Consider the following 27,865-nt stretch of genomic DNA (forward strand, 5'->3'; position numbering starts at 1 on the left):
AGCGCTATGGGTGTAGTACACAATATAAGCCACTAGATATCGCCAGAGCTTAACTGTAAAGTAAACTGGTGCACAACTCGGAAGTTACAGCACTGAACCGAAACTTGAATAGAATGCGCAGACTGTAGTTGCATTTCCGCCAAAATCTTCAAAGTTTACCCGGTTCAGTGACGAAGAATAGGTGAGGTTGCCATCTGTTTTGTCGGGAAACTTCAGCGAAATGTAGCAGATTGTGGATGCAAAGAGTTCAAATTTGTCCCTGTGACGAAAAACGAGACAGGTAGGCTACCTTTTATTCAAGACATCGAACCTTGAACTTCAGTTTTGGCAAGTTTGTCAATGTTCCCCTATCCGTTTTTAAACACACATTGTCTTTAGTATTGTGTAGAAACTCTTATATTTTTATAACTAAGCCCTGTCACAAAGCCCAGGGAGTGTACCTCACAACAGCTAACTGGTCTCAGCTGTTCAGGTTATTACAGTGTATATCTTCGTTTTCAACAGATGTGTATCAACATTGATAGGCCCTACGATTAGGGACAGTGGAATGTATCTACAGGTAGTGTCACGTTCTGACCTTTATTTCCTTTGTTTTATCTTTATTTAGTAGGGTCAGGGCGTGAGTTGGGGTGGGTTGTCTATGTGTGTTTTTCTATGTTGGGGTTTTTGTGTTCGGCCTGGTATGGTTCTCAATCAGAGGCAGCTGTCAATCGTTGTCCCTGATTGAGAATCATACTTAGGCATACTTAGGGTTTCACGTTTGGTTTGTGGGTGTTTGTTTCCTGTGTCAGTGTTTGTGCCACACGGGACTGTTACGGTTAGTTCTTTTGTTATTTTGTATTGTATCTTGTTTTCGTGGATATTAAAATCATGGAAACTTACCACTCTGCATATTGGTCCTCCGATCCTTCTCGCCTCTCCTCGTCCGAAGAGCAGGAAGAGATAGACTGCCGTTACAGGTAGCCTGTAATCTATTCACTTCACATTTTGGGAACTTGAACAACAAAACAATTCTCTGTTTTTTAGTGGGTGGATCAGCTTTAGCATTGCAGATAGATTATTGCTTCCTTCAATGTAATTGTCTGCATTTCCAATCCCCCATATATTTTTGGGTTAAATATATCTATCTATCTATATACATACATAAACATACCGATATATATATATACACACACACACACACATCTACATAGGTGTACAGAGGCCCATTATCAGTAACCATCAGTCCTGTGTTCCAATGGCACATTTTGTTAGCTAATCCAAGTTTATCATTTTCAAAGGCTAATTGACCATTGGTCAACCATTAGTACACTACCGTACAAACTTTTGAACGGTAGTGTACATACATACATACATACATACATACATACATATACAGTTGAAGTCTGAAGTTTACATACACCTTAGCCAAATACATTTAAACTCAGTTTCACAATTCCTGACATTTAATCCTAGTAAACATTCCCTGTCTTAGGTCAGTTAAGAACAGCACTTTATTTTAAGAATGTGAAATGCTAGAATAATAGTAGAGAATGATTTATTTCAGCTTTTATTTTTTTCATCACATTCCCAGTTGGTCTGAAGTTTACATACACTCAATTAGTATTTGGTAGCATTGACTTTAAAATTGTTGAACTTGGGTCAAACATTTCAGGTAGCCTTCCACAAGCTTCCCACAATAAGTTGGGTGAATTTTGGCCCATTCCTCCTGACAGAGCTGGTGTAACTGAGTCAGGTTTGTAGGCCTCCTTGCTCGCACACGCTTTTTCAGTTCTGCCCACAAATGTTCTATAGGATTGAGGTCAGGGCTTTGTGATGGCCCCTCCAATACCTTGACTTTGCTGTCCTTAAGCCATTTTGCCACAACTTTGGAAGTATGCTTGGGGTCATTGTCCATTTGGAAGACGCATTTGTGACCAAGCTTTAACTTCCTGACTGATGTCTTGAGATGTTGCTTCAGTATATCCACATCATTTTCTTTCCTCATGATGCCATCTATTTTGTGAAGTGCACCAGTCCCTCCTGCAGCAAAGCACCCCCACAACATGATGCTGCCTTCCCACGTGCTTCACGGTTGGGATGGTGTTCTTCGGCTTGCAAGCCGCCCCCTTTTTCCTCCAAACATGACGATGGTCATTATGGCCAAACAGTTCTATTTTTGTTTCATCAGACCAGAGGACATTTCTCAAAAGTACGATCTTTGTCCCCATTTGCAGTTGCAAACCATAGTCTGGCTTTTTTATGGCAGTTTTGGAGCAGTGGCTTCTTCCTTGCAGAGCGGCCTTTCAGGTTATGTCGGTATAGGACTCGTTTTTACTGTGGATATAGATACATTTGTACCGGTTTCCTCCAGCATCTTCACAAGGTCCTTTGCTGTTGTTCTGGGATTGATTTGCACTTTTCGCACCAAGGTACGTTCATTTCTAGGAGACAGAACGCATATCCTTCCTGAGCGGTATGACAGCTCCGTGGTCCCATGGTGTTTATACTTGCGTACTATTGTTTGTACAGATGAATGTGGTACCTTCAGGCATTTGGAAATTGCTCCCAAGGATGAACCTGACTTGTGGAGGTCTACAATTGTATTTTTCTGGGGTCTTGGCTGATTTCTATTGATGTTCCCATGATGTCAAGCAAAGAGGCACTGAGTTTGAAGTTAGGCCTTGAAATACATCCACAGGTACACCTCCAATTGTCTCAAATGATGTCAATTAGCCTATCAGAAGCTTCTAAAGCCATGACATAATTTTCTGGAATTTTCCAAGCTGGTTAAAGGCACAGTCAACTTAGTGTATGCAAACTTCTGACCCACTGGAATTGTGATACTGTGAATTATAAATGAAATAATCTGTGTGTAAACAATTGTTGGAAAAATTACTTGTGCCATGCACACAGTAGATGTCCTAACCGACTTGCCAAAACTATAGTTTGTTAACAAGAAATTTGTGGAGTGGTTGAACGAGTTTTAATGACTCCAACCTAAGTGTATGTAAACTTCTGACTTCAACTGTATATACATCTACACACTTTATTTGAATATACCTTACTGTATTATTTCCCAAATCCTACCACCCCTCCCCCAACTGGAGTAAACAAATAAACAATAACACTTAGGCTTCTGCTTCCAGCTTATACATACTGTACACGTTCTACAGGCACAAGCTATTTTACAATAGTTGTGTATTGTTTGTTTTTAGTCCTGGCTTTCTGATGTCCATCAGTTTGATTTCTATTTGCCATATATTTGTATCTGTGCTATTTCACAAAAGTTCTGAATCTATATTTGAGCTATAACTTGAACTTCTTCCCCCTTGTTGTTTACCTTTCTGACCAGAGAGAAGTCCACATTACCTCTGACTTTATATGAACCCCACCCCTTGACTCTCCATTCCACACCAACATCCTGTGAATAGTTTTCATTCTGAATAGGTGTGTTTCAGTTATTGACTCATAGCCTTCTGTATATTCCCTACTGCAGACAATCAGACTTCTCCAGGCTGTAAATGACAGAGAAGATGACTGCGAGCACAGCCAACTACCTGTGGTCTTTGGGAGATGTGCTTGGTCAGGGGGCCACAGCCAGCGTCTACAAGGCCCGCAACAAGGTAGGACTCTAAACTCACCTTTACAAAAAAAAAAGATTGTCGTGTGCTAGGTGCAGTGGCAACGCTTCATTCAGGGCAGTTGGGGTCGAGCTGTTTAGCAAAAAAAAATCAATAATCATAATTGGGTTAATAAAGCCGCATACAATCAATTTTTTGCTTTCTTGAGTAAGGCAGCTCCAAAATGCAGGTGTTTCAACCTAGCTCAGTGCTTTCTGTGGTGGTGGGGCAACCAGCGGAAAATACAGAGTTTAGGGGTTGGTAACGTTCTCTAGTTATGCCGTGATTGGCTCAGTGTTCTGACACTCATGGGAACACTACGTCACCGGAAAATATATGGGTAGAGCTTGAAAATTCAAGCCCCTTGGGTGCTGCCATAGACTTACATTAAAAGTGCCCATCCAGGGCCTCCCGAGTGGCTCAGTGGTCTAAGGCACTGCATCAGTGTTAAATCAAATCAAATGTTATTTGTCACATACACATGGTTAGCAGATGTTAATGCGAGTGTAGCGAAATGCTTGTGCTTCTAGTTCCGACCATGCATTAATATCTAACAAGTAATCTAACAATTTCACAACAACTACCTTATGTAACCGATGTGAAATGGCTAGCTAGTTAGCGGTGGTGCGCGCTAATAGCGTTTCAATCGGTGACATCACTCGCTCTGAGACCTGAAGTAGTTGTTCCCCTTGCTCTGCAAGGGCCGCGGCTTTTGTGGCGCGATGGGTAACGATGCTTTGTGGGTGTCGGTTGTTGATATGTGCAGAGGGTCCCTGGTTCGAGCCCAGGTAGGGGCGAGGAGAGGGACGGAAGTTATACTGTTACACTTATACACACAAGTGTAAAGGAATGAATATGTACATAAAGATTAATGAATGAGCTAAGGCCGAACGGCATAGGCAAGATGCAGTAGATGGTATAGAGTACAGTATATACATGAGATGAGTAATGTAGGGTATGTAAACATTATATAAAGTGGCATTGTTTAAAGTGGCTAGTGATACATTTATTACATACATTTTTCATTATCAAAGTCGCTAGAGATGAGTCAGTTTGTTGGCAGCAGCCACTCAATGTTAGTGACAATCTGATGGCCTTGACATAGAAGCTGTTTTTCAGTCTCTCGGTCCCCGCTTTGATGCACTCTAGTAGCTGTGCCACTAGAGATTCTGGATTCGAGTCCAGGCTCTATCGCAGCCGGCCGCAACCGGGAGATCCATGGGGCGGCGCACAATTGGCCCAGCGTCGTCCTGGTTAGGGGAGGATTTGGCCGGAAGGGATGCCCTTGTTCCATCACACACTAGCAACTCTTGTGGCGGGCCGGGCGCAGTGCACGCTGACACGGTCGCCAGGTGTACGCTGTTTCCTCTGACACATTGGTGCGGCTGGCTTCCGGGTTAAGTGGGCATTGTGTCAAGAAGCAGTGCGGCTTGGTTGGGTTGTTTTTCGGAGGACGCATGGCTCTCAACCTCCGTACGGGAATTACAGCGATGAGAGAAGACTGTAACTACCAATTGAATACCACGAAATTGGGGAGAAAAAGGGGTAAATAAATAAATAAAGTGCCCATCCAAGAATGCTCAAGATCATTGGCTACAGATAAAATTACGTTATATATATATATACGGTAGCTTTGATTGGACTGATCATGTCAACACCATACTTTCACAATCTCTGAGAAATTATAGATAAAACTAATCTGTGCTCATCGGCCATTGGACATAAACATTACATAAGTTGGAAATCGCAAATTCAACAATGAGGCGCCGCTGCAGCCCCGGGTTTGATCCCAGGCTGTGTCACAGCCGGCAGTAGCCAGGAGAACCATGAGGCGGTGCACAATTGGCCCAGCGTCGTCCAGGTTAGGGGAGGGTTTGGCCGGAATGTCCTTGTTTCATCATGCTCTTGCGACACCTTGTGGCGCCTGCAAGCTGACTTCGGTCATTAGTTCGACAGTGTTTCTTCCGAGACATTGGTGCGGCTGGCTTCTGGGTTAAGCGAGCAGTGTGTCAAGAAGCAGTGTGGCTTGGCTCTCGACCTTCGCCCGAGTCCGTAGCGGAGTTGCAGTGATGAGACAAGATCGTAACTACCAATTGGATATCATGAAAAAGGGGGTAATACAATAGGCCAGAATATTTTTAATACATTGGCCATGCTGTTAATCCGCATTCAAAACAAATGGAAACTCGGAACTGGGATATCTCAGACTTCGGTGAGTTCAAGACTACTGGGAACTCAGATAAAACTAGTTCCGACTGGGGAAAATACGGAAAATAATTTTGAACGGTCATCCAACTTGGAATTCTTTCTAGAGCCCACAAGAAGGACCGCCGCACCACCTTCCTGTTCAAGTGAACACAGCACACCAAAGTGAGTCAAAAAATGTATTGTGTGCTGCTGCATAAATTATGTAATATGCCAGGGAGATATGTATACTGTAGCCAAGAAAGTAATACTAAGTGTATGTTGTGTAGTAAGCTGTTAGTAGCCCATGTGCCTCGACCTAATAATTTCGTCCCTTTCCTCCCTCGTAATTTAGCCCACTGTTCTGACTTGATGGTGCACATGTAGCCTATAGCCTGTTTTAGAGAAATGTCATTGAATATTGTAAGAGCTTTCATTGTCTGCGTATATGCCCCTTTATTTATCCTACAGTTCTGACTTAGTGTACAGGGATAATACTGTAAGAACGGCCCATGTTCTGAATTCTGTCGCTGTACATTTCAGAAGTGCTGAACAAATAGTTATATTGACTAAGTCCGTCCTAACTCGCTCATTCATGTCTTAATCTAAATTATGGATTGCCTCTTATCCGCTCGTTGTCCCCTTATGTCATAGTTTGTACATCTCAATTGTCAGTAGAAACCACATTTGTTTATTAAGCAAGTCAGCCATATCAGCTGTTTTTTTTAAAGGCAGTAAATGAGGCTGAATGAACTGTTTCGCTGCCAGACAAGGCTCTGCTGATAGCCAGGTGTAACAGTGGTAAAGATTCACTCCATGTTGCTGAAAGGAAAGCTCAGCTGTCAGGCCAGCTTTATGTAGGCCATCACAGTTTGTGGGCACCGTTTGTCACCGTTATAGTGTAATTAATGTGTTGTGTAGTGGCTTTGCTGGCATGCATATAAAAACCTTTTTTTTTTGTCCACCAAGACTTACATGCTAAAATCGCCACTGGCTAAGTGCCAAAGTGATGCTCAGAGCCACATCGGATACAGGCAGTTGGTTCCCAGGGTCAACATTGAGAATCACTGAACCTGATATACGCTGTTGGGGTTCGTTCCTTGTTCCTTGTCAATCATTGGCTCATTGGTGAAATTAGCATTCAGACAATATCTTTAAGTAAATCAATCATTCATTTATTAATGCAATTGCAGACAGAAGTTGACAACAGGAACATAGCACGCATGTTTCAGAGTAAGTTCTGCAAAATATGAAAGTGTCCCAGTTGTTTTATTATGCTTGCAGTCAATCCATAGTGATGTCACCCGCCAATGTCATTACCTTCTACTCATGAGACCAAGCCCATGCCTACACAGCTATACAAACAAGAGTTTCAGTGTTACCTAAAGGCTCAGCAGTAAATGTCCACTCCCCTAATTGATTTATAGTGTAATGTCTGACTAGTCTCTTATCTCTTTCACTCCCCTGCAGAGTTCTGTGTCTCTGCATCTCTTTTATCTTTGACACATCTCTCAGACCGTTTTTATAAGAAGCAGAGACTAAAAAGTACTGTGGAACAATATTAAACTTTATAATGTGTATATATATATTGTTAACCTGTAGTCTAGGACCCTATAAATGTAAGGGGGGAGGGGTCTTATAACCCCTTCTATTAATACAACATAAGCATAATCAATTATTATAATACATCAAACATTCGGTACAGCCCCTATCATGACCCCAAGGTGAACCCAACAACGCCATATACCATTATACGCGTCAGCATCTCCCCACAGACTACATTGTTACCTACATCAGCATACACCCACACACACCATTTCAGTACATCAAAGAAAAATCTAACTAGATCAAAAACTTCAGAGTGAATGAGATGTCATCCGCATCTAAACTTTGAGGTGTAGGCTACTTCTTACACGAAACATATCTTCACTGTGATAACCTAGCATGTCTATCATGGAGTCCAATGGTAACACTGTACACTTATGACAACTACATAGCAATGTCATATGACAAAAAAAGATAGCTATAACTTTTTAAAACTGACTTTGTGTATGTGTGGGTTTTGTGTGTGTGTTTTGCGTGTGTGTCCGTGTGTAGAGGACAGGGGAGCAGGTTGCGGTGAAGGTGTTTAACCATTTGAGCTACAGCCGTCCGTATGAGGTTCAGATGAGAGAGTTTGAAATGCTCAGGAGACTCGACCACAAAACCATCGTCAAGCTCTTCTCTGTGGAGGAGGTGAGGAGGGGACGAGTTAAGAACAGGAGAGGGGATGATGAGTGAGGAGAAGACTTATATTAGTCTGTATTAGTCTGCCGTTTCAACTCTCCCTTGTATTTATGTATTAACTCTCTCTGTCTCTCTTTCTCTCTAGCTGAGCAATAAACAAAAGGTGTTGGTGATGGAGTATTGTTCAGGAGGCAGCCTGCTCAGTCTGCTGGAAGAGCCAGAGAACGCCTTCGGTCTGCCCGAGACAGAGTTCCTCATAGTACTACAGTGTGTGGGTGTGTGAGGAGGGGTAGAGAGGGGCCTGGGGATAAGGGGAGAAGTTAGTCATCGTCCCCCCAAATTAATGGACCATTCCTCCTATTTCTTCTAGTGCAAGGGATGAACCATCTGCGTGAGAACGGGGTGGTGCACCGGGACATTAAGCCTGGGAACATCATGCGTCAGGTGGGAGAGGACGGAAGGTCCGTTTATAAGCTAACAGACTTCGGAGCGGCCAGAGAACTAGAGGATGATGAGAAGTTCGTCTCCATCTATGGAACAGAGGAATACCTGGTGAGAGGGAGAGGAGAGGAGTAGAGAGGAAAGGTAGTGGAGGAGAGAAGACAAGGAGGGTATGGAGAGAAGAGGGGAGGGGAGATTGAATGTTTTCTGGGATGTATGAGCCTGCAGTGTTTCATGTGCCTCAGTAGATAACATAAGTTATGGCAGGCTATGGTGTGTGTTATTGAGCTTGTGTGTGTGTGTGTGTGTAGCACCCAGACATGTATGAGCGTGCAGTACTGCGTAAGCCTCAGCACAAGGCCTATGGTGTGAGTGTTGACCTGTGGAGTATTGGAGTGACGTTTTACCACGCTGCCACCGGTTCTTTGCCCTTCACACCCTACGGAGGACCCCGCAGGAACAAACCCACCATGTAAGTCTCTGTGTGGTGTGTTTCAGAGATTCAACAGTGAGTGTGCATGTAATTACTATGTTGAAATTGTCTAATAATTGCTATTTTATTTATTTGGGATTAAACAAACACAACAACAGCTGAAATAGGAGTGTAAAATAAAGAGCTAGCGTCTTCTCCTCTCTCTGCTCCCCCTCTTCCCCTGTCTGTGACGTGCAGGTATAAGATCACCAAAGAGAAGCCAGTAGGGGCCATTGCCGGAGGTCAGAAGGTCAACGACGGACCTATAGAGTGGAGCTACCACCTACCAAACAACTGCCTGCTCTCAAAGTCAGTACCTTTGATGTATTAGGATTCCCATTAGCCAACGCCAATGGAGACAGCTAGTCTTACTGGGGTCCGACATATTACAGACAAAACACTTTACAATTTACAAACATTTAAAAACATGAACATGTAGTGTGTGTGTATTTGAGGGGCGGCAGGTAGCCTAGTGGTAAGAGCATTGGGCCAGTAACCGAAAGGTTGCTGGATCGAATCCCCAAGCTGACAAGATAAAAATCAGTCGTTCTGCCCCTGAGCAAGGCAGTTAACCCACTGTTCCCTGGATGCCGAAGGCGTGGATGTCGATTAAGGCAGCCTCCCGCACCTCTCTGATTCAGAGGTTGTGTTAAATGCGGAAGACACATTTCAGTTGAATGGATTCAGTTGGACAACTGACCCCTTTCCCTTTATTTGTATTTATTATGGATCCCCATTAGCTGCTGCCAAGGCAAAATTAAGCCAGTTTATACCATTTTTAAAACATTACAATACATTCACAACATATTTTCACAACACGTTAAGTGTGTGCCCTCAGACCCCTACTCTACTACCACATATCTACTACACAAAATCCATGTTTACGTGTGTAAAGCAGTGGGTGTAAACTTGCTCCATTTCCACATTATTCATTACAAGATTTAGTTGAGGTTTAGTGTTTAGTGAATGATTTGTCCCAAATACAATGCTTTTAGTTTTTTAAATATTTAGGACTAACTTATTCCTTGCCACCCACTCTGAAACTAACTGTAGCTCTTTAAGTTTGCAGTCATTTCAGACGCTGTAGTAGCTGACGTGTATAGTGTTGAGTCATCCGCATACATTTGAAGTAGGAAGTTTACATACACTTAGGTTGGAGTCATTAACTCGTTTTTCAACCATTCCACAAATTTCTTGTTAACAAACTATAGTTTTGGCAAGTCGGTTAGGACATCTACTTTGTGCATGACACAAGTAATTTTTCCAACAATTGTTTACACACAGATTATTTCACTTATAATACACTGTGTCACAATTCCAGTGGGTCAGAAGTTTACATACACTAAGTTGACTGTGCCTTTAAACAAGCTTGGAAAATTCCAGAAAATGATGTCATGGCTTTAGAAGCTTCTGATAGGCTAATTGACATCATTTGAGACAATTGGAGGTGTACCTGTGGATGTATTTCAAGGCCTACCTTCAAACTCAGTGCCTCTTTGCTTGACATCATGGGAAAATCTATAGAAATCAGCCAAGACCTCAGAAAAAAAATTGTAGACCTCCACAAGTCTGGTTCATCCTTGGGAGCAATTTCCAAACACTTGAAGGTACCACGTTCATCTGTACAAATAATAGTACGAAAGTATAAATGGGACCATGGGACCACGCAGCCATCATACCGCTCAGGAAGGAGACGCGTTGTGTCTCACAGAGATGAACGTACTTTGGTGCGAAAAGTGCAAATCAATCCCAGAATAACAGCAAAAGACCTTGTGAAGATGCTGGAGGAAACAGAAAAAAAAGTATCTATATCCACAGTAAAACGAGTCCAATATCGACATAACCTGAAAGGTCGCTCAGCAAGGAAGAAGCCACTGCTCCAAAACCGCCATAAAAAAGCAGACTATGTTTTGCAACTGCACATGGGGACAAAGATCATACTTTTTTGAGAAATGTCCTCTGGTCTGGTGAAACAAAAATATAACTTTTTGGCCATAGTGACCATCGTCATGTTTGGAGGAAAAAGGGGGATGCTTGCAAGCCGAAGAACACAACTGTGAAGCACGGGAGTGGCAGCATCATGTTGTGTGGGTGCTTTGCTGCAGGAGGACTGGTGCACTTCACAAAATAGATGGCGTCATGAGGAAAGAAAATTATGTGGATATACTGAAGAAACATCTCAAGACATCAGTCAGGAAGTTAAAGCTTGGTCACAAATGGGTCTTCCAAATGGACAATGACCCCAAGCGTACTTCCAAAGTTGTGGCAAAATGGCTAAAGGACAACAAAGTCAAGGTATTGGAGGGGCCATCACAAAGCCCTGACCTCAAACCTATAGAAAATTTGTGGGCAGAACTGAAAAAGCGTATGCGAGCAAGGAGGCCTACAAACCTGACTCAGTTACACCAACTCTGTCAGGAGGAATGGGCCAAAATTTAAAATAGCCTTGTGGAAGGCTACCTGAAACATTTGACCCAAGGTAAACAATTTAAAGTCAATGCTACCAAACACTAATTGAGTGTATGTAAACTTCTGACCCACTGGGAATGTGATGAAGGAAATAAAAGCTGAAATAAATCATTCTCTCAACTATTATTCTGACAGTTCACATTTTTTAAATAAAGTGGTGATCCTAGCTGACCTAAGACAGGTATTTTCTACTAAGATTAAATGTCAGGAATTGTGAAAAACTGAGTTTAAATGTTTTTGGCTAAGTAGTATGTAAACTTTCGACTTCAACTGTACATAGACACACTGGCTTTTCTCAAAGCCAGTGGCATGTCATTAATAGAGATTGAAAAAAGTAAGGGCCCTAGACAGCTGCCCTGGGGAATTCCTGATTCTACCTGGATTATGTTGGAGAAGCTCCATTTAAAGAACACCCTCTGTGTTCTGTTAGACAGTTAACTCTTTATCCACAATATAGCAGAGAGTGTAAAGCCATAAGACATACGTTTTTCAAGCAGCAGACTATGATTGATAATGTCCAAAGCCGCACTAAAGTCTAACAAAACAGCCCCCATCAATTTCTCTCAGCCAATCATCAGTAATTTGTGTAAGTGCTGTGCTTGTTAAATGTCCTTCCCTTTAAGTGTGCTGAAAGTCTGTTGTCAGTTTGTTTACTGTAAAATAGCATGTGCATCTATCAGCTACACATACATGTCAGTACCTACACACAACATGTAGGTCACATGGGGAAGAGGCATGGTGCTGTGAGGTGTTGCTTTATTTGTTTTTTGAAACCAGGTTTGCTGTTCACTTGCGCTATATAAGATGGAAGGGAGTTCCATGTACTCATGGCTCTGTATAACAGTTTTATAGTGTTTCTTTGAATTTGTTCTGGACCTGGGGACTGTGAAAGGATCCCTGGTGGCATGTCTGGTGGGGTAAGTGTGTGTGTCAGTACTGTGTGTAAGTTGACTATGCAAACAATTTGGAATTTCCAACACATTGTTTCTTATAAAAACAAGAAGTCAGTCTTTCCTCAACTCTCAGCCAAGAGAGACTTGTCATAGCGCCTTTAATGAGTGTATCTGAAGTTGCAGTATAACTCTCTCTCTCTCACTCTCTTTTGTATAGGGGTCTGAGGGATCAGCTAGTCCCAGTGTTAGCTGGGATACTGGAGGCAGACCAGGAGAAGTGTTGGGCATTTGACCAGTTCTTTTCTGCCACCACAGAGATACTACAGAGAGTCTCAGTCTATCTGTTCTCCCTGCAACAGGCCACAGCTCACCGCTTATACATTCACCACTACAACACGTGAGTCAAACACGCACCCACACATACACACACAAACTTGCCGGTATATACTCACACACACACCTGTGTTGACCTACACCCACCTTGCCCCCTCCCCCCCCACCTCTCCCGTCTCGCTCACCAGGGCGGCCATCTTCTGTGAGGAAGTGGCGTCTCAGACGGGGGTGGGGCTGGAGCAACAGCACTTCCTGTTCCTGGGTCATGACCTTTCCCTGGAGGGCTCTATGAAGGTGGTCAACTTCCCCTCCACCTCGCCCTCCCAGCCGCTACTTCTGCTTAGCCGCACTCCAGAGACGCACGCTGGCCTCCCCTTCAGAGAACGTAAGACACACACACATAAACATTAAGAACACCTGCTCTTTCCATGACATAGACCGACCAGGTGAATCCAGGTGAAAGCTATGATCCCTTGTTGATGTCATTGTTAAATCCACTTCAATCAGTGTAGATGAAGGGGAGCAGACAGGTTAAAGAAGGATTTTTAAGCCTTGAGACAATTGAGACATGGATTGTGTATGTGTGCCATTCAGAGCGTGAATAGTCAAGACAAAATATTTAAGTACCTTTGAAATCAAATCAAATTTTATTTGTCACATACACGTGTTTAGCAGATGTTATTGCGGGTGTAGTGAAATGCTTGTGCTTTTAATTCCGACAGTGCAGCAATATCTAACAAGTAATATCTAACAATTGCACAACAAATACCTAATACACACAAATCTAAGTAAAGGGATGGAATTAAGAATGTATAAATATATGGACGAGTAATGTCAGAGCAGCATAGACTGAGAAACAGTAGAATAGTATAGAATACAGTATATACATATGAGATGAGTAATGCAAGATATGTAAACATTATTAAAGTGACTAGTGTTCCATTTATTAAAGTGGCCAATGATTTCATGTCTGTAGGTAGGCAGCAGCCTCACTGTGTTAGTGATGACTGTTTAACAGTCTGATGGCCTTGAGATAGAAGCTGTTTTTCAGTCTCTCGGTCCCAGCTTTGATGCACCTGTACTGACCTCGCCTTCTGGATGATAGCGGGGTGAACAGGCAGTGGCTCGGGTGGTTGTTGTCCTTGATGATCTTTTTATCTACAGGAGGGGGCTGAGTATGCACCCTTGTGGGGCCCCAGTGTTGAGGATCAGCGACGTGGAGATGTTGTTTCCTACCTTCACCACCTGGGGGACGGCCCGTCAGGAAGTCCAGGACTCAATTACACAGGGCGGGGTTCAAACCCAGAGCCTTGAGCTTAATGATGAGCTTGGATGGTTCTATGGTGTTGAATGCTGAGTTATAGTCAATGAACAGCATTCGTACATAGGTATTCCTCTTGTCCAGATGGGTTAGGGCAGTGTGCAGTGTGATGGTGGTTGCATCGTCTGTGGACCTATTGAGGCGGTAAGCAAACTGAAGTGGGTCTAGGGTATCAGGTAGGGTGGAGGTGATATGATCCTTGACTAGTCTCTCAAAGCACTTCATGATGACAGAAGTGGTGGCTATGGGGCGATAGTCATTTAGTTCAGTTACCTTCGCTTTCTTGAGAACAGGAACAATGGTGGCCCTCTTGAAGCATGTGGGGACAGCAGACTGGGATAGGGAGAGATTGAATATGTCCGTAAACACCTTGCGAGGGTTAACACGTTTAAATGTCTTACTCACATCGGCCACGGAGAAGGAGAGCCCACAGTCGTTGGTAGCAGGCTGCGTCGGTGGCACTGTGTTATCCTCAAAGCGGGCAAAGAGCGTGTTAAGCTTTCTGGGAGCAAGGTGTCGGTGTCCGCGACGTTGCTGGTTTTCCTTTTGTAGTCCATGATTGTCTGTAGACCCTGTCACATACGTCTGGTGTCTGAGCCGTTGAATTGGGACTCCACTTTGTCTCTATACTGACATTTTGCCTGTCTGATTGCCTTACGGAGGGAATGACCGCTCTGTTTGTATTCTACCATATTCCCAGTCGCCTTGCCATGGTTAAATGCGGTGGTTCGCACTTTCAGTTTAGCGCGAATGCTGCCATCTAGCCACGGTTTCTGGTTAGGTTTTAATAGTCACAGTGGGTACAACATTTCCTATACACTTCCTGATAAACTCAGTCACCGTCTCGTTGTACACGTCAATATTATTCTCCGAAGCTACCCGGAACATATCCCAGTCCGCGTGATCAAATCTTGAAGCGTGGATTCCTTGAATAGTCCTTAGCACGGGAAGGGGGGAAAATTGGAGTCGTGGTCATATTTGCCGAAAGGAGGGCGGGGGAGGGCCTTGTATGCATCCCGGAAGTTGGAGTAGTAATGGTCGAGTGTTTTTCTGGCGCGAGTGCTACAGTCGCTATGCTGATAGGATTTAGGAAGCCTTTTCCTCAAATTTGTTTTGTTGAAGTTCCCAGCTACAATAAATGTGGCCTCAGGATATGTGGTTTCCAGTTTGCATAAAGTCCAGTGAAGTTCCTTGAGGGCCGTCGTGGTATTGGCTTGAGGGGGGATAAACATGACAATAACCAAAGATAATTATCTTGGGAGATAATACGGTCGGCATTTGATTGTGAGGTATTCTAGTTCGGGTGAACAAAAGAACTTGAGTTCCTGTATGTTATTACAATTACATGGGGTATGGTAGCATCCCTGTGGAACGCTTTTGGCACCTTGTAGACTATTCCCCAACGAATTGAGGCTGTTCTGAAGCTGTCCTTAATGTTATGTACACTCAATGGGTATTGTTATTGATTAATAAACTATAAATGATGTGTGTTTTGTCCTCTGTAGCTGAGATGCCCAACATCCCATCCCGGTTTGACGTTGTGGCAGACTACTCTTTCTCCAAGGTAAGTTAGTCATGACATGGGATCCAGCACTGTGTGACCAACTGGAAGAGACAGTTAAAACTCTCAGCTGAATGGTCTGCTGATGGTTGTGTTTTTCTATTGAGTGAATCAGTCTCTTTACTCACCCCCCTCTTTTCTCCCCTCTCTCCCATTCTCCTCTGTCTAGTTGATAGTAGGAGTGGTCTATCAGTACCTGAGGATAGTGCGTTCCTTGCACACACACAGAGAACTGTTCTTACATGGATACTACAGCTACATGTGAGACCCACACACACACCGTGAGAACAAACCAGCATCATCCCATCGATCTGCCATGACCCATGCTCTCCCCTCTCTGTCTACCCAGGGAGAAGGTGGGTAGGGAGTGTGGTGACTCGCTGCTCAGTATCAGCATGGTCAACATGAGACTGCACTCCTGCCTCAGTTCTGAGCACAGACTACACACACTGTGAGTGACCGACAAGACCACATACACACACTCACATACAAAACACTTACAATCTCAGTCATTGTCACATTGTGAGCAGTGAATACCTAAACCAGTTGTATCTTTACTTTAATTCACCTCTCACCCTCCCCCCTGTCTTCCTCACCTCTCACCCTCCCTCACTCCTGTCTTCCTCACCTCTCACCCTCCCTCCCTCCTCTCATCCTCTGATCCTCTCACCCTCCCTCCTCTCACCCTCCCTCCCTCCTCTCATCCTCTCACCCTCCCTCCCTCCTGTCATCCTCTCGTCTTGCAGAGGACAGTTCCCCCTGCAAGCCCCAGAGTCCACTGACGACAGCAAGAAGCTGCGACTGGTGAGATACATGCCGTTGAAACTGACTGGGGATGGGTGTTGGGTGGGAGGGAGGATCCTTGACACTGGCTGTGGCTGTCTCTTGAGGTTTGGGCTGGTGTTTGTCCTTGTTCTCTCCATGTAGATCAGGGAGAACCTGCCAGTGTACGCCGGAGGGATCCGGGAATTCCAGACCCGTCTAGAACACCTGCATGTAGAACTGGCCAAACACTCTGAGAATCTGTCTGAGGACAACAGGTGAGACTTTCTTCATCATGTTTATGCCTGTTCCGTCCTTATTCACATCTCTACAAGGGCTCGGGGCCAAGGGGTTGCAGTGTGCAGAGTTGGGGTTAAAATGGCATCTGGTGTGAACTCTGACCCCTCACCTCTACAGCATCCAGAAGATGGAGGTCCTCCTGGAGAAGATCATGGCCATCCACCAACAGTACCGCAAGGACCGACTGACTGGAAGTGTGTGTGTCTGTGTCTCTGTCTGTCTGTCTGTCTAACGTGTGCCTCCTGTGTTTGGAGTGTTTAATAAATGTCTCCCTTGTGATTGTTCTAGAGCTTGCCTACAATGATGAGCAGATACACAAGTTTGAGAAGTGAGTATGTCAGCATTGTTTCTGAGGAAAATGTGGTGTTTGTGTGTATCATATCCTGCTCTCTCTCTCTGCTAGGCTCCACCTATCGTCCCATATAAAGCGTGTGAAGGTTCTGTTTAGAGAGGAATGTCTACAGAAGTATCGAGACCTGCTGGCCTCAGCATCGACCTGGAGCAGGTTAGACACACACACACACACACCTTTTAGTGATATCAACTCGCTCCTCACGCTGTTGTGTTGTCAGTGTTCTTCATGTGTGTGTTGTCAGTGTTCTTCATGTGTGTGTTGTCAGTGTTCTTTGTGGGTGTGTTGTCAGTGTTCTTTGTGGGTGTGTTGTCAGTGTTCTTTGTGGGTGTGTTGTCAGTGTTCTTTATGGGTGTGTTGTCAGTGTTCTTTATGGGTGTGTTGTCAGTGTTTCTTTATGGGTGTGTTGTCAGTGTTCTTTATGGGTGTGTTGTCAGTGTTCTTTATGGGTGTGTTGTCAGTGTTCTTTATGTGCGTGTTGTCAGTGTTCTTTATGTGTGTGTTGTCAGTGTTCTTTATGTGTGTGTTGTCAGTGTTCTTTATGTGTGTGTTGTCAGTGTTCTTTATGTGTGTGTTGTCAGTGTTCTTTATGTGTGTGTGGTCAGTGTTCTTTATTTCTGTGTGGTCAGTGTTCTTTATTTCTGTGTGGTCAGTGTTCTTTATTTCTGTGTGGTCAGTGTTCTTTATTTCTGTGTGGTCAGTGTTCTCCGTGAGATGCAGTGCAGGCTGTCAGACTTTGGCATTTTCTCCCGAGGGCTGATGGGGGACCTGGAGATGTGTGAGGAGCGCCAGAACAAGGTTTTTCTTGAACTACAACAATTGTTTAATAATAAATAAATACAAATATTAAAACAATATATTGATATAGAGAAATATAATAACTATATAATAATTAATAACTGACTGTTGTCACGCCCTGACCATAGTTTGCTTTGTATGTTTTATGTTTTGGTTGGTCAGGGTGTGATCTGTGTGGGCATTCTATGTTGTATGTCTGGTTTGTATATTTCTATGTGTTTGGCCTGATATGGTTCTCAATCAGAGACAGGTGTTTTGCGTTGTCTCTGATTGGGAACCATATTGTGGTAGTCTGTTTTGTATTGTGGGTGGTGGGTTATTGTCTGTCATGTTAGCACAGTGTTTATATTAGGAGGTTAACAGTCACGTTCGTCTTATTGGTTTTGTTGTTTTTGTTTAAGTGTTCATTAAATATAGAAGAATGTATTCAAACCACGCTGCGCTTTGGTCCTCCTCTCTTCCACATTATGACGATCGTGACAACTGTAATAATTGTTTAACAATAATATATTTTTTATTAAAACAAGATATTGATTGAGAGGGAAAAAATGGTTATCCTTTAACCTCTAATCTCTAGCATCATCCCTACACCAATAAGCAGCTTTAAAGATAACACTGACCATTGTCCTGCTGTGCTCTCTTCAGTTCCTGGACAGAGTCCTGCTCAGAGTCCAGCCAGGACAGACAGGCCCAGGGGGTCAGGAGGCCACACCCAGGGACAAGGACCACATGGTCCTCAGGTGTGTGTGTGTGTGTGTGTGTGTGTGTGAGATGTGTGTGAGAGATGTGCCTGGCTGCATGTGTGTGTAAACCCCTGTGTTTAATCGGTGTGTGTCCAGGATACAACAGCTAAAGGAGGAGATGGAGATAGTGGTGAGAGAGTTGCAATCCAACAACAACATCATTGAGAGGTCAGTGGCCTTACCCTCCTAACCTTAGCCCATAACCCTAACCTCCTAACCTTAGCCCATAACCCTAACCTCCTAACCTTAGCCCATAACCCTAACCTTAGCCCATAACCCTAACCTCCTAACCTTAGCCCATAACCTCCTAACCTTAGCCCATAACCCTAACCTCCTAACCTTAGCCCATAACCCTAACCTTAGCCCATAACCCTAACCTCCTAACCTTAGCCCCTAACCTCTAACCTCCTAACCTTAGCCCATAACCCTAACCTTAGCCCCTAACCTCTAACCTCCTAGCCTTAGCCCCTAACCTCCTAACCTTAGCCCATAACCCTAACCTTAGCCCATAACCCTAACCTTAGCCCATAACCCTAACCTCCTAACCTTAGCCCATAACCCTAACCTTAGCCCATAACCCTAACCTCCTAACCTTAGCCCATAACCCTAACCTTAGCCCATAACCCTAACCTCCTAACCTTAGCCCATAACCCTAACCTTAGCCCATAACCCTAACCTTAGCCCATAACCCTAACCTTAGCCCATAACCCTAACCTCCTAACCTTAGCCCCTAACCTCTAACCTTAGCCCATAACCCTAACCTCCTAACCTTAGCCCATAACCTCTAACCTTAGCCCATAACCCTAACCTCCTAACCTTAGCCCATAACCCTAACCTTAGCCCATAACCCTAACCTCCTAACCTTAGCCCATAACCCTAACCTTAGCCCATAACCCTAACCTTAGCCCATAACTCTAACCTCCTAACCTTAGCCCCTAACCTCCTAACCTTAGCCTATACCCTAACCTCCTAACCTTAGCCCATAACCCTAACCTTAGCCCATAACCCTAACCTTAGCCCATAACCCTAACCTTAGCCCATAACCCTTAGCCCATAACTCTAACCTCCTAACCTTAGCCCCTAACCTCCTAACCTTAGCCCATAACCCTAACCTCCTAACCTTAGCCCATAACCCTAACCTTAGCCCATAACCCTAACCTTAGCCCATAACCCTAACCTTAGCCCATAACCCTAACCTTAGCCCATAACCCTAACCTCCTAGCCTTAGCCCCTAACCTCTAACCTCCTAACCTTAGCCCATAACCCTAACCTCCTAACCTTAGCCCATAACCCTAACCTTAGCCCATAACCCTAACCTTAGCCCATAACCCTAACCTTAGCCCATAACCCTAACCTTAGCCCATAACCTCTAACCTTAGCCCATAACCCTAACCTCCTAACCTTAGCCCATAACCCTAACCTCCTAACCTTAGCCCATAACCCTAACCTCCTAACCTCCTAACCTTAGCCCATAACCTCTAACCTCCTAACCTTAGCCCCTAAGCTTCTAACCTTAGCCCCTAACCTCTAACCTTAGCCCCTAAGCTCCTAACCTTAGCCCCTAACCCTAACCTCCTAACCTTAGCCCCTAACCTCTAACCTCCTAACCTTAGCCCCTAACCTCTAACCTCCTAACCTTAGCCCATAACCTTAACCTCCTAACCTTAGCCCATAACCCTAACCTCCTAACCTTAGTTCCTAACCTCCTAACCTTAGCCCATAACCCTAACCCTAACCTCCTAACCTTAGCCCCTAACCTCTAACCTCCTAACCTTAGCCCCTAACCTCTAACCTCCTAACCTTAGCCCATAACCCTAACCTCCTAACCTTAGCCCATAACCCTAACCTCCTAACCTTAGCCCATAACCCTAACCTCCTAACCTTAGTTCCTAACCTCCTAACCTTAGCCCATAACTCTAACCTCCTAACCTTAGCCCATAACCCTAACCTCCTAACCTTAGCCCATAACCCTAACCTCCTAACCTTAGCCCATAACCCTAACCTCCTAGCCTTAGCCCCTAACCTCTAACCTCCTAGCCTTAGCCCATAACCCTAACCTCCTAACCTTAGCCCATAACCCTAACCTCCTAACCTTAGCCCATAACCCTAACCTCCTAGCCTTAGCCTCTAACCTCCTAGCCTTAGCCCATAACCCTAACCTCCTAACCTTAGCCCATAACCCTAACCTCCTAACCTTAGTTCCTAACCTCCTAACCTTAGCCCATAACTCTAACCTCCTAACCTTAGCCCATAACCCTAACCTCCTAACCTTAGCCCATAACCCTAACCTCCTAACCTTAGCCCATAACCCTAACCTCCTAGCCTTAGCCTCTAACCTCCTAGCCTTAGCCCATAACCCTAACCTCCTAACCTTAGCCCATAACCCTAACCTCCTAACCTTAGCCCATAACCCTAACCTCCTAACCTTAGTTCCTAACCTCCTAACCTTAGCCCATAACTCTAACCTCCTAACCTTAGCCCCTAACCTTAGTCCCTAATCTTAACCTCTAACCTCCTAACCTTAGCCCTTAACCTCTAACCTCCTAACCTTAGCCCCTAACTTTAACTCCTAACCTTAGCCCCTAACTTTAACTCCTAACCTTAGCCCCTAACCTTAACCTCCTAACCTTAGTCCCTAACCCTAACGTTAACTTCTAACCTTAGTCCCTAACCTCTAACCTCCTAATTTTAGCCCTTAACCTCTAACCTCCTAACCTTAGCTCCTAATCTTAACCTCTAATCTCCTAACCTTAGCCCCTAGCCTCCTAACCTTAGCACCTAAACCTAACCTCCTAGCCTTAACTTCTAACCTTAGCCCTTAACCCTAACCTCTTAACCTAAACTTCTAACCTTAGCCCTTAACCCTAACCTCCTAACCTTAGCCCCTAATCCTAACCTTAGCCCCTAACCTTAGCCCTGAACCTTAACCTCCTAACCTCTAGTCTCCTAACCTTAACCTCTAACCTGTAACCTTACTATCCTAATCTCCAACCTCCTAACCTTAACCTCTAACCTCTGACCTTAACCTTAGCCCATAACTCTAACCTCCTAACCTTAGCCCATAACCCTAACCTCCTAACCTTAGCCCATAACCCTAACCTCCTAACCTTAGCCCATAACCCTAACCTCCTAGCCTTAGCCCCTAACCTCTAACCTCCTAGCCTTAGCCCATAACCCTAACCTCCTAACCTTAGCCCATAACCCTAACCTCCTAACCTTAGCCCATAACCCTAACCTCCTAGCCTTAGCCTCTAACCTCCTAGCCTTAGCCCATAACCCTAACCTCCTAACCTTAGCCCATAACCCTAACCTCCTAACCTTAGTTCCTAACCTCCTAACCTTAGCCCATAACTCTAACCTCCTAACCTTAGCCCATAACCCTAACCTCCTAACCTTAGCCCATAACCCTAACCTCCTAACCTTAGCCCATAACCCTAACCTCCTAGCCTTAGCCTCTAACCTCCTAGCCTTAGCCCATAACCCTAACCTCCTAACCTTAGCCCATAACCCTAACCTCCTAACCTTAGCCCATAACCCTAACCTCCTAACCTTAGCCCATAACCTCTAACCTCCTAACCTTAGCCCCTAAGCTTCTAACCTTAGCCCCTAACCTCTAACCTTAGCCCCTAAGCTCCTAACCTTAGCCCCTAACCCTAACCTCCTAACCTTAGCCCCTAACCTCTAACCTCCTAACCTTAGCCCCTAACCTCTAACCTCCTAACCTTAGCCCATAACCTTAACCTCCTAACCTTAGCCCATAACCCTAACCTCCTAACCTTAGTTCCTAACCTCCTAACCTTAGCCCATAACCCTAACCCTAACCTCCTAACCTTAGCCCCTAACCTCTAACCTCCTAACCTTAGCCCCTAACCTCTAACCTCCTAACCTTAGCCCATAACCCTAACCTCCTAACCTTAGCCCATAACCCTAACCTCCTAACCTTAGCCCATAACCCTAACCTCCTAACCTTAGTTCCTAACCTCCTAACCTTAGCCCATAACTCTAACCTCCTAACCTTAGCCCATAACCCTAACCTCCTAACCTTAGCCCATAACCCTAACCTCCTAACCTTAGCCCATAACCCTAACCTCCTAGCCTTAGCCCCTAACCTCTAACCTCCTAGCCTTAGCCCATAACCCTAACCTCCTAACCTTAGCCCATAACCCTAACCTCCTAACCTTAGCCCATAACCCTAACCTCCTAGCCTTAGCCTCTAACCTCCTAGCCTTAGCCCATAACCCTAACCTCCTAACCTTAGCCCATAACCCTAACCTCCTAACCTTAGTTCCTAACCTCCTAACCTTAGCCCATAACTCTAACCTCCTAACCTTAGCCCATAACCCTAACCTCCTAACCTTAGCCCATAACCCTAACCTCCTAACCTTAGCCCATAACCCTAGCCTTAGCCTCTAACCTCCTAGCCTTAGCCCATAACCCTAACCTCCTAACCTTAGCCCATAACCCTAACCTCCTAACCTTAGCCCATAACCCTAACCTCCTAACCTTAGTTCCTAACCTCCTAACCTTAGCCCATAACTCTAACCTCCTAACCTTAGCCCCTAACCTTAGTCCCTAATCTTAACCTCTAACCTCCTAACCTTAGCCCTTAACCTCTAACCTCCTAACCTTAGCCCCTAACTTTAACTCCTAACCTTAGCCCCTAACTTTAACTCCTAACCTTAGCCCCTAACTTTAACTCCTAACCTTAGCCCCTAACCTTAACCTCCTAACCTTAGTCCCTAACCCTAACGTTAACTTCTAACCTTAGTCCCTAACCTCTAACCTCCTAATTTTAGCCCTTAACCTCTAACCTCCTAACCTTAGCTCCTAATCTTAACCTCTAATCTCCTAACCTTAGCCCCTAACCTCCTAACCTTAGCACCTAAACCTAACCTCCTAGCCTTAACTTCTAACCTTAGCCCTTAACCCTAACCTCTTAACCTAAACTTCTAACCTTAGCCCTTAACCCTAACCTCCTAACCTTAGCCCCTAATCCTAACCTTAGCCCCTAACCTTAGCCCTGAACCTTAACCTCCTAACCTCTAGTCTCCTAACCTTAACCTCTAACCTGTAACCTTACTATCCTAATCTCCAACCTCCTAACCTTAACCTCTAACCTCTGACCTTCTGCCCCTAACCCTAACCTCCTAACCTTAGCCCCTAACCTCCGAACCTTAATCTCTAACCTCCTAACCTTAACCTCTAACCTCCTAACTTTCTCAAGTGTTTCATCTGAAGGACAAACTGTAGCATTGACTATGTCCCAAAATATGTCTCAAATGGCAACCTATTCCCAATATAGTGCACTACTTTTGACCAGGGCCCAACATGGTGAACTATAAAGGGAATAGGGTGTCCTTATGGGACACGCTTTATTAAGACCTGAATCTTTCTCTTCTGCAGTCTGGGAGCTGTTAACTCTGCAACCATGCTGGAGCCTGATCTACCCAGTCCCATCGGACTGTGACCAGACAACCCCACACACACACACTCACAGACGGACGGACGAACAGACAGACGGACGGACGAACAGACAGACAGACAGATGAACAGACAGATGATAAGATGAACAGACACAGACGGACGGACGGACGGACAGATGAACAGACAGACAGACAGAAGAGAGAGGGGTAGATAGATTCCCTCATCTACCCAGTGCACCTGCTGAAATGGGTCAAACGGAAGCTCAGGACCAAAGCCAATATGGTGTCATTAGTATGTGTGTACCATGATTAAACCCATAAATGAACCACTGTACGTGTGGAATCATAATGCGATTTAAACATTTGTTTATGTTGATATGATTGCCCGGCTACAAAGTCACAAGGGAGAACATACAGTGGGTGACATCAGCTGCCTTCAGACATGAAACATGAGGAAATGACATAGAGAAAACATTCGCAGAGCACACACATATGATAGCCAATTGATTAGCTATTTAGCAGTCTTGTTTAGAAGTCTTATGGCTTGGGGGTAGAAGTTGCCACTTGCCATGTGGTAGAGAGAGGCTGGAGTTTTTGACCATTTTTGGGGCCTTCCTCTGACACGGCCTGGTATAGAGGACCTGGATGGCAGTGAGCTCGGCCCCAGTGATGTATTGGCCATACGTACATATACCCTACCAAGCGGTGATGCAACCAGTCAAGATGCTCTCGATAACTTTTTGAGGATTTGAAGGCCCATGACAAATCTTTTCAGCCTCCTGACTTCACTGTGCAATTACTGAATATCTACAACGTCTCAATTTGACTCAGTGCCAACTGGTTTGAGAATGACCGATGAAGAGTAAGACTGACAAACAGGAGGTTTTCCTGAGTAAACAAGAAACAACTAAACTCATCGCAATGTAAACTAAATACACTTTCATAATGTGAAAGGTATTTGTGTATGAGCCTTATGTGTGTGTGGTTGGGTGTTTGTGAGAGGGGTGTTCTGTAAACTGTTGGGGGAATTTCTGTCTCGTGGGGAACAAGCTCACTGTGTCATGTGGTTTCTTATAAAACAGATGATGTATTGTGACATGGAAATTTTATACTTTTCCTAATCGTAACACAGCAGGCTAAATGGTTTGCATTTGTACTTCTTCATAAGCTATGTACGTGGATGGATTCACTGATGTCTATCCCCATGTTTATAGGTTCAATGTACTGTAGGCTAATGGCAACAGAACAAGTTCAGAAGTTCATGGATTTTTGTCTTTGGGCTCAGTCACCAACAAATGATTCCATAATAATGGTTGGAAAGAATGGTGAAAAACAACATATGTCTATGTCATCCTCATCTGTAGCAGTAGTAATATAGTGCAGTAGTAATATAGTGCAGTAGTAGTAGCCTATAGTAGGCCCATATCAAATTGTATTTAGTGTAAACCTTACTGTTAAATGCTTACGTACAAGCCCTTAACCAACAATACAGTTCAAGAAATAGAGTTAAGAAAATATTTACTATATAAACTAAAGTAAAAAGTAACACAAGAAAATGACAACAATAACGAAGCTATATCCAGGGGGTACAGGTTAGTCAAGGTCATTTGTAAAGTGACTATGCATAGATAATAAACAGCGTAGCAGCAGAGTAAAAAAACAAAGGGGGGGTCAATTTAATAATCCGGTTGCCATTTTATTAACTGTTCAGCAGTTTTATGGCTTTGGGGTAGAAGCTGTTAAGCAATCTTTTGGTCCTAGACTTGGCGCCTGAAGGGGAAAAGGTGTTGTCGCGCCCTCTTCACAACTGTCTCGGTGTGTTTGGACCATGATAGTTTATTGGTGATGTGGACACAAAGGAACTTGAAACTCACGACCCGCTCCACTTCAGCCCCTGTAGTCCACAATCATCTCCTTTGTCTTGCTCACATTGAGGAAGAGGTTGTTGTCCTGGCACCACACTGCCAGGTCTCTGACCTCCCTATAGGCTCTCATCGTTGTCGGTGATCAGGTCTACCACTGTTGTGTCGTCAGCAAACTTAATAATGGTGTTGGAGTCGTGTTTGGCCACGCAGTCGTGGGTGAAAAGAGAGTACGGGGGGGACTAAGCACGCACCCCTGAGGAGCCCCAGTGTTGAGGATCAGCGTGGCAGATGTGTTGCCTACCCTTACCACCTGGGGGGCGGTCCGTCAGGACGTCTAGGATCCAGTTGCAGAGGGAGGTGTTTAGTCCCAGGGTCCTTAGTTTAGTGATGAGCTTTGAGGGCACTATGGTGTTGAACACTGAGCTGTAGTCAAAGCATTCTCACATAGGTGTTCCTTTTGTCCAGGTGGGAAAGGGCAGTGTGGAGTGCGATTGAGATTGCGTCATCTGTGGATCTGTTGGGGCAGTATGCGAATTGGAGTGGGTCTAGGGTTTCCAGCATGATGATGTTGATGTGAGCCATGACCAGCCTTTCAAAGTACTTCATGGCTATAAATAGTGTAGTAGTAGGCTACTGTAATAGTAGTATAAATAGTAGTAGTATTAGTAGAAGTAACCTAGTAGTAGTTTAATCCCTGGTTAGTCTACACTGTCATGTAAAATCACTGAATAATCCCTGGATTAAGCACACTGCCGCTTTAAGAGTGCTCGTCCCCCTGTGGCATTTAAACGCTTTCAGAATCGTCGTTGCAGATGTGTCACACTTCATGCCTGGCTCGCGCTTCAATTTAGTTTACATTCACCGCACACGCACCGATACACACATATTATTAGGGCATTGTATTAGCAGCAGGGCAATGGCTTCAGTGAGCGTGGTAGGACCAAGACCGCATCGTCCAGCTCCAGACCAGGAGTTTTTCTTTAAGGAAATAACGGCCACCGGGAAGAAGAAAATAACGTTACCGAGGAAATACTCCCTGGAGAATATGGTGACCAGGAAGATATCGGTGAAGCGGGAGTGCGGTTCGGTGTCGGTCTTATCAGCAGTCACATCAACCCCGCTAAACCCGTCCCTGACCCCGGCACAACAAAGAGCAGCAGCCGAGGTAGGAGGGGGGAATCCCGGGGTGAGAAGTGGGGCTCAGCCGGGGCTGGTGCCACGTAGCTTGGACAGAGAACGCGACAGCAGCAGGCCTGATTGTGGGCACACCGAGAGAGACACGACAGCGGCGAGGGAGGACACTGGTCAAAGCGGACGGAGGGCAAGCGGCAATGGCTATGCCGATGACGGAGAGAGTTCACTGAAGACCGTCACAAATGTTCGGTCAAGCACATCCGCCAACGAACAGATAGCAGATGCCAAGTGTGACAGATCAAGCGCGCCCACAAACGGACACACTGGCGCACACTCACATTGGGACCGACCAGTCAGGATGCGCGCATCCCACAGCCTCCCTGGTGAGACCACCGGGCCGGGTACCAAAGGGGACACCGGGGGGCCACGGATGGAGCGGTTGACACAGGGAAGGACAGGGGTCGTTAAACTCGCGCGCACAGAACCACACCGGAAGGAGGCCTGGTCAATATTTACCTCCCAAGAGCAGGAGGACCCGCGCGTGCGGGCGGAGACAGGAGAGGGCCACCTGTTCTGGACCAGAACAGTTACTCAGGACTGGTGCGACGTTTGTAACCAGCCAATCAACGCCCAGCAGGCGCTCAAGTGTAAAAGTAAGTAGTAGGCTAAACCATGACAGTAGAGGACACATCCGTTTCCAGTTCTTCAGGAGGAAGGTGTAACTGTTGCTTTACTACAATATAATAGAGATGGTTTGTGCTCGATTGCTTTTCTTTCACTTGGTGTGATATGGGATGATAGTGCAGAATTGCTTTGAGGGATGTGCTGTGACATAGTTTGGAGCTGAGGCTTGGATATTGACCTCATACCAAGGTGGATACTGTTGGCTGTTGTTGCGTCTGGCTTAAATGTGAAGCGCACTATCAGGCCAGGACTAGACTAGACTACCTCCTATGGAAACCTCATTATCTTGTCCTCCCAGACTC

At 44.9% G+C, this 27,865-nt stretch overlaps 2 protein-coding genes across 8 annotated transcripts in view; both read left to right on the plus strand.

Annotated features, from left to right (window-relative positions):
- The first annotated feature begins 84 nt into the window (after positions 1 to 84).
- LOC139555623 (inhibitor of nuclear factor kappa-B kinase subunit epsilon-like) lies at positions 85 to 24,976 on the plus strand. Of its 6 annotated transcripts, XM_071369183.1 has the most exons (23): positions 87 to 280; positions 505 to 559; positions 932 to 959; positions 3,479 to 3,605; positions 7,884 to 8,021; positions 8,158 to 8,287; positions 8,383 to 8,564; positions 8,765 to 8,925; positions 9,124 to 9,234; positions 12,505 to 12,684; positions 12,809 to 13,005; positions 15,447 to 15,505; positions 15,672 to 15,763; positions 15,852 to 15,953; positions 16,249 to 16,306; positions 16,430 to 16,542; positions 16,682 to 16,758; positions 16,853 to 16,892; positions 16,968 to 17,069; positions 17,618 to 17,714; positions 18,360 to 18,454; positions 18,554 to 18,625; positions 23,861 to 24,976. In XM_071369183.1, the coding sequence occupies exons 4-23, from the start codon at positions 3,504 to 3,506 to the stop codon at positions 23,922 to 23,924; spliced, it is 2,172 nt and encodes a 723-aa protein (XP_071225284.1). In that variant the 5' UTR covers positions 87 to 280; positions 505 to 559; positions 932 to 959; positions 3,479 to 3,503; the 3' UTR covers positions 23,925 to 24,976. The 6 variants fall into 6 exon arrangements, 5 of the variants coding, with proteins under 5 accessions (XP_071225284.1, XP_071225283.1, XP_071225281.1 ...); XM_071369182.1 differs by lacking the exon at positions 505 to 559 and having other exon boundaries at positions 88 to 280; XM_071369180.1 differs by lacking the exon at positions 505 to 559 and having other exon boundaries at positions 88 to 280; positions 937 to 959.
- A 1,569-nt stretch (positions 24,977 to 26,545) lies between these two features.
- Positions 26,546 to 27,865, plus strand: part of LOC139555684 (ras association domain-containing protein 5-like) — a 42,907-nt gene continuing 41,587 nt past the window's right edge. Inside the window, exon 1 of one of the 2 annotated variants that reach the window (XM_071369186.1) lies at positions 26,546 to 27,532. In XM_071369186.1, coding sequence (XP_071225287.1) covers positions 26,572 to 27,532 — 961 coding nt within the window. In that variant the 5' untranslated portion in view covers positions 26,546 to 26,571. The remainder of the gene's footprint in view (positions 27,533 to 27,865) is intronic. The other variant, XM_071369185.1, reaches the window with a different exon arrangement.

Source organism: Salvelinus alpinus, chromosome 2, assembly GCF_045679555.1.
Source record: "Salvelinus alpinus chromosome 2, SLU_Salpinus.1, whole genome shotgun sequence".
NCBI lineage: Eukaryota > Metazoa > Chordata > Actinopteri > Salmoniformes > Salmonidae > Salvelinus > Salvelinus alpinus.

What these genes read in the sequence shown, in the direction of transcription:
- LOC139555623 (XM_071369183.1), top strand. Translation starts at nt 3,504, where the DNA reads ATGACAGAGAAGATGACTGCGAGCACAGCCAACTACCTGTGGTCTTTG. An exon ending in GAGCACAGACTACACACACT is followed by an intron (nt 15,954 to 16,248) that starts GTGAGTGACCGA and finishes CTCGTCTTGCAG; the next exon opens with AGGACAGTTCCCCCTGCAAG. An exon ending in AATCTGTCTGAGGACAACAG is followed by an intron (nt 16,543 to 16,681) that starts GTGAGACTTTCT and finishes TCACCTCTACAG; the next exon opens with CATCCAGAAGATGGAGGTCC.